This window comes from Acyrthosiphon pisum, chromosome X (assembly GCF_005508785.2).
Source record: "Acyrthosiphon pisum isolate AL4f chromosome X, pea_aphid_22Mar2018_4r6ur, whole genome shotgun sequence".
In the NCBI taxonomy this organism is placed as follows: Eukaryota; Metazoa; Arthropoda; class Insecta; order Hemiptera; family Aphididae; genus Acyrthosiphon; species Acyrthosiphon pisum.
This window is the reverse complement of record NC_042493.1, coordinates 68,662,803-68,668,539: the sequence shown is the minus strand read 5'-3', so window position 1 is coordinate 68,668,539 and position 5,737 is coordinate 68,662,803. Positions and strand designations below refer to the sequence as shown.

The 5,737-nt window shown below is 27.5% G+C and overlaps 1 protein-coding gene across 3 annotated transcripts in view; it reads right to left on the bottom strand.

Moving 5' to 3' along the window:
* Positions 1 to 419: 419 nt before the first annotated feature.
* LOC100168135 (myosin 7) overlaps positions 420 to 5,737 on the bottom strand; it is a 19,962-nt gene continuing 14,644 nt past the window's right edge. For 2 of the 3 annotated variants that reach the window (XM_008188385.2, XM_029488721.1), the window contains 12 exons: positions 3,993 to 4,119; positions 3,761 to 3,930; positions 3,506 to 3,696; positions 3,288 to 3,406; positions 2,968 to 3,223; positions 2,750 to 2,887; positions 2,301 to 2,685; positions 2,090 to 2,218; positions 1,871 to 1,967; positions 1,546 to 1,643; positions 1,311 to 1,480; positions 420 to 1,230 (listed from right to left, as the gene is read on the bottom strand). In XM_008188385.2, coding sequence (XP_008186607.1) covers positions 1,030 to 1,230; positions 1,311 to 1,480; positions 1,546 to 1,643; positions 1,871 to 1,967; positions 2,090 to 2,218; positions 2,301 to 2,685; positions 2,750 to 2,887; positions 2,968 to 3,223; positions 3,288 to 3,406; positions 3,506 to 3,696; positions 3,761 to 3,930; positions 3,993 to 4,119 — 2,081 coding nt within the window. In that variant the 3' untranslated portion in view covers positions 420 to 1,029. The remainder of the gene's footprint in view (positions 1,231 to 1,310; positions 1,481 to 1,545; positions 1,644 to 1,870; positions 1,968 to 2,089; positions 2,219 to 2,300; positions 2,686 to 2,749; positions 2,888 to 2,967; positions 3,224 to 3,287; positions 3,407 to 3,505; positions 3,697 to 3,760; positions 3,931 to 3,992; positions 4,120 to 5,737) is intronic. The other variant, XM_001950463.4, reaches the window with a different exon arrangement.

The window sequence follows — 5,737 nt, the reverse complement described above, 5'->3', positions numbered from 1 at the left end:
CTGACATACCGTCTCTGCTCAGAATCATTTTTCTTATACAATGATATTATATCATTGAATTCAAATGTAATACCATCCATTATACAGTGACCCACTTGTAATCTACAGTAGAGCATAGCGAGATCCACTTGCCCACCTTTTTTATAACTGTATTTGTTATTTTTTTAAATTGTTGGTAATATTATTACGTTCAGTGGTCTTAAGTAATAATTAATAATAATTTATTTAGTGTTGAAATTTTATTCTTGAAATTATTTTCAAAAATATACACATTTATTTGATTTATCTGGTTTTAACAGCAACAATTCATTGTTTAACACAATGTTTTATAACCAGGTATTGTAAAACATTTCCTGGTTGAGTAATGTTGTTAGATATCTTTATCCCTTTCAGTCAAACAAAAAAAATACAAGACTATATTAAAAAGAAATATACATATATATATTATGATTTTTGTATTGAAATAAATAAATGTAGAACACAACTGCTATATCATAACAAAACATTCAATAATAATTAGCTAAAAAAAATCCCTCCCAATAATAATAGATATAATTAATTGCACTAGTGTTAATAAATTTGCACATGGTTATATCTAACCTAATATACGATTTGATCATTGCCATTAAGTGTATAAATCTAACAAAAATATGTGTACAAAATAGTAATAATAATAATAATAATAATAATAATAATAATAATAATAACACAAGTCAATATGTCATAACAAACTTGAGCATAGTAGCTATTATCAAACAATATAATATATTTAATTGCATAACTGTTATTCATTTTATAATACTTAAGGTTTCATACTACACTAAACAATAATAGGCACATACAACACAATGTTTAACATAAATATTATTTAAATAAATAAATAAATAAATAAATAAATAACCGTATAGTTTTGAAGTTTGCGTTCATGAACTATGACTAACACAATACAATATTTATAACATACGATTAGTATAATAAAACTTTGTTTTTAGGTGAAAGTGCTTTGGTCAATATTATTATATTTGATCATTATTTTATTGTTCGCTGTTTGTTCATGTTAGACAACATCAATGATATGTACGATGTCAGCAAATCATCCATTTTGTATCCCAAAGAAGTTTCACACAGTAACTTTGACCCTCTAACCAAATTACCAATTGTCATGTGGAAGTAGGTGTTTCCTGATGACCAGTTTGATATCCGTGTGAATGGGTGCGTAACCAAAATTTCCTAAAGCAAACACAGTACAAAATATAACATAAAAATGGTTACTACCCCAGAAAAATTCTTAAAATTTCACAAAAGCATACCTTAGTTTGCGGGTGTATAAGACTAATTCCATGCTTATTAATAGCTATTAATAGAAGTTCTGGATAATTAGGCTCTGTGGTCTGTTTCACTTCAAAGAAAGCCGATCCAAACGTAGGCCAACGGTAGATTATTTTCAGGAATGTAATTTTTGCATCTTCAGCACTCATACCTAAAGATAATAGAAATAAGAAAAAACTATTAATAGAGAAAAGCATATTTTGCCAATGGTCAAACCTGTGTCCTGGTTGTATGTAGCTACAATCACTCGTTTCCATTCCGCTGTATTTTGCACTTTGAACAAGTCTCCAGGAATTAGTTCCCGTAACATTTGACTATGAAAAAAATACATATAAATTCTAATAAATAAATTCATCAAATCGACAGGCCCATATTAGGGCAATTTGGAATAACTGGGGGTTCCCCGGGTCGTCAGTGATTTTTCCAAAGTTCTATCTTAATCGTAAGATTATTTTTTAACGTTAGTTGTACATAATATTGTATTATATATTATATATACAGTACAAATTTAATAATTTAATAATATATATTTATATATTACGGTATTGCCTGAAGTTCTTGTTTGCTTTCACCAAATCGAACCCTATAGATCAATGCAGCCAACCTAGTGGCCTCTTCTTTTGAACACTTGTGATATCCTACAATATTGATAACATTAAGTTAAATAATTAAATATGATTGGATGATAAACATTATTGATTAATAGTTGCTAATTTTTTTATATTATCTATATACCACATATACAGATGTATTATCTTACCACGTAAGAGTTTTGGGAGTTCCTGGTGGAAGTGAAATATTAAATCTGCATTTCTGTCCTTGCCAGGTACAGTATTAGTCCACAATTTTTTCATGAAGAATACTTGATAAGTAAATTGCGGAGTTGTACCTATGTATTGAAAACCATTCCATTATGATTACTTACAACAAACATCAATATGGTACAATATTAAAAATATAAATACACTAACCGTCTCTAGTGGGTCTAGCCTTTTTAATCCAATCAGTAAGATGACGAACAAAGTCAAAGAAAAAATCACCTTCAGGAACAGATATTACTTTATCAGCAATTTTCACAAACAAACTGAAACCTTCACTGGATCGTAACGTCAACCTTTGTGAAATATTGGTACAGAAATCTTTTGCCCTCGTCGATGAGTCAACCTCAAATGCTTCATCGGTGTCATCAGGGAAAAATACTTTGTGAAATATTTGTGTAGTCTTATGCTGTATAGCTTCAACTTCTACTTGATGTGGTGGGTATTTTCTCTGACCATTTCTTATAGTCTTTTGCAGTCGTTGTAAAGAATCTTGGGATATAGGATGACGTCGTGTACGCAAAAATAAATTCAATTCCTATACAAATAGGTATTGTTAAAAAAAAAAAAACAATTTCATAAATCAATTTAAGTTATGTTACTTTTAATAAATTTTGACTGCATGCAAATAAACCAGTAGACAGCCACATTAATTCCCATGCTCTTTCTTCACTCAATCTGTTCCTGTTATCTGTCAATTGTCTCATAAGTTGACAATATATTTCATCTCTTAATATTTCCTAAAATTTGAAAAAATGTAAGTATGTTTTGTTATATAAATTAATTTAATTATTTGTTTATAGGTATAAAATCCTTTTACATGTTTTAAGGGTCCGTCAAATATTTGATCAGTATATTCATTAGGTAATCGTCTCTTTGCTGGTAAATCACCAGTATACTTCAACATGGCTGCAAATGCAAAGCATGCTTCCTCAGCTAATTCTTCTTTGCCAGCGAGTTTTCTCAACAGAGGCTGTTTCATTGGTTCTCTTGTGTGTCTCCATAAATCATCATTGTTAGCACGTCTTGCTGAACTCAGTGTTAACGCTTTAGATACTGTACGTTTTGCTGGAGCTCTAAACATAAATTAATAGAAAATAAAGTAAAATAAAAAGCTATATGTGAATCGACCTTACTTACCGGAAGTGATCAATAGCATATTCCATTAAATTATGTGGCTTTTCTCTAGGTTCAGTGCCATTTATTGGTTGTGAATACAATTTACGACTTTGATCAGCAGCTTCTAAGCTAAATAGTGCCTAAAAGATATTCATCATATAAATTTTTATTTGCAATTGAATTAATAAATTATCATATGAATATAATATACCTAATATAAATTAAATTAAAATACTTACCAATATATCTACTGGCGGTTTGGATAATGTCGGTAGTACATAAACTGTTTCTGCAGGGAAATCTCCTCTATCACCAGTTCTTTCACAGTAACCAACACACCAACCAGATGTCATAACAGTTTCTCCAGTACTCTCGTCTTCCAAAATAATTAAGTCACCCTTTTGAAAATTTAAAAATGTAGTTCCTTCACCTGAAAATATATATAAAAATATATCACAATTCAAATTCATACACATAATTTAATTAAATTTTACCAGGAGCTTTGTAATCCTGAACTGCTATAACAAATGTAGATCGTTTTTTCAGTCCTTCTAAGAAATAAACCACCAAGTCCCTAATGTCTTCTGCGTTTGGACTCTGAAATGTAAATTCTTCTCCTCGCACAGTCGAAAGTGTAAATGTTTGAGTAAACACTTTGGTAGTTCTAAAAAAATATATTAACTATTAAAATCACTTCAATATACATAAAATAACATTTTAACATACTTTTGACTAGAGACAGTAGTTATTTCAGGAAATGACAACTCTAACAAAACTTGCTCCTGGTCATCAACAACATAGACACCAGTCCAGTTTACAGCAATTATTACATCATTTTTTGGTAAATTTGGACCTGTTAATTATTAATTAGATAAATAATCAATAAAAATATAAAAATTATGCATGAAAATAAAATATTATAAGATAATGCTATTGTCATGAAACATTTTATATTAAATAACCATTTTCAATTGAATTAAAACAAAAACATTGAAAATACAATAATAATAATACATTTATATTTCATCATTTGTACTTTAATTGTGTACTCAATGAAATACATTTTTAAGAAAAAAGATCGTAAATATTATAAGTAATATATTATGTACAATAGGTAAACTTATTATTATTTATGTTTGATATGCTTTGTATTTTATCTAATTTTTATTTGTTGTAGGTATTTAAATTAAAATTAATTATTGTACTATAATTAAATTAATTTTTTTATTGCATTATATTGTTTGGTTGAACAATACAATAATAATAATTATTACCATCAGTACTTTATTTCTTTATCAGTAATATGGTCGATTTAACTAATAACTATTTTTATACAAAAACATTCATGGAAAAGGTTTCTGGTATAAAATATAGTAGCTTATCATTAGTCTTAATATTTAGAAAATGTCATTGTGTATAAAAAGCATTATAATAATAACATACACTATTGTGGAGTCCTCACTATTAATATTTTTTGAGTTAGGTTGGTACAATAAAGTAACTAAAATTGTTAGAGGAAAAATAATTTTTTTATAATTTTAATTTCAAATGTCTTTAAGAAAAATTGTGCATAATTTTATATATTTTTAAAAATCAGTAAGGAACTGTATAAAATGATATTTTATCCTTGAATTCAAATTTAACACATCCATTACAATGACCCACTTGATGCTTACTGTATTGCCCGGCGGTACTATCTTACCAACTTTTAGATTCTGAGTGGAACGATGAATGTATTGATTTTACAATGATGTGTGTTTTTTTTTTTATTTTTTTTAAATTTTTTTTTGTGTCTGCCATCACCTTTTAGGACAGTAAAACTGCTTCGATTTTCTTCAACAGTAACTTTTATGATTGGAAAGTGAATCTAGTTGGTACTTTGGGGGGTCAAAAGTAAAAATTTCCCAGTAGTTTTCAAAAGCGACGTGAAAAACAAAAGAAAAATTAAGGAAAAACGGGAATTTTTTGGTGTAACTCTAAAACAAATGACCGTAGATATATGAAATTTTCACAGGTTGTTTATATTTGCATTTTCTATACACGGTAAAATTTTGAAAATATTTTGATTTATTTTGAGCTCTTTACGGACATTTTAATTTTCCATTTTTTTTTAGTTTTTTTTCTAAAAATATCAATAAAATTTTATTTGTTGGATAAAAAAGCTTGAAAATTTAATAGAAGGCTCCTAGTATATTGTTTCAAAGGCAGATGAAAAATATTAAAAATCGTTAGTCACAGTTTTTTTTTATAAGCATTTAAAGTTCAAAAAATGACAAAATATGGAAAAATCACGAAAATTTGCAAATTATTTCGAGTTAGAAATTCATAAAAATTTTTCTTTTTAAATCTAAGATATGAAAATGTAATACAAGATTCCTTATAAGATTATCTACCTTTATCAAACAAAAAATATCTATAAGAAAGTCAAATTAAATTTTTATGATCGTTTGAATTCAAATTTTTACAACATT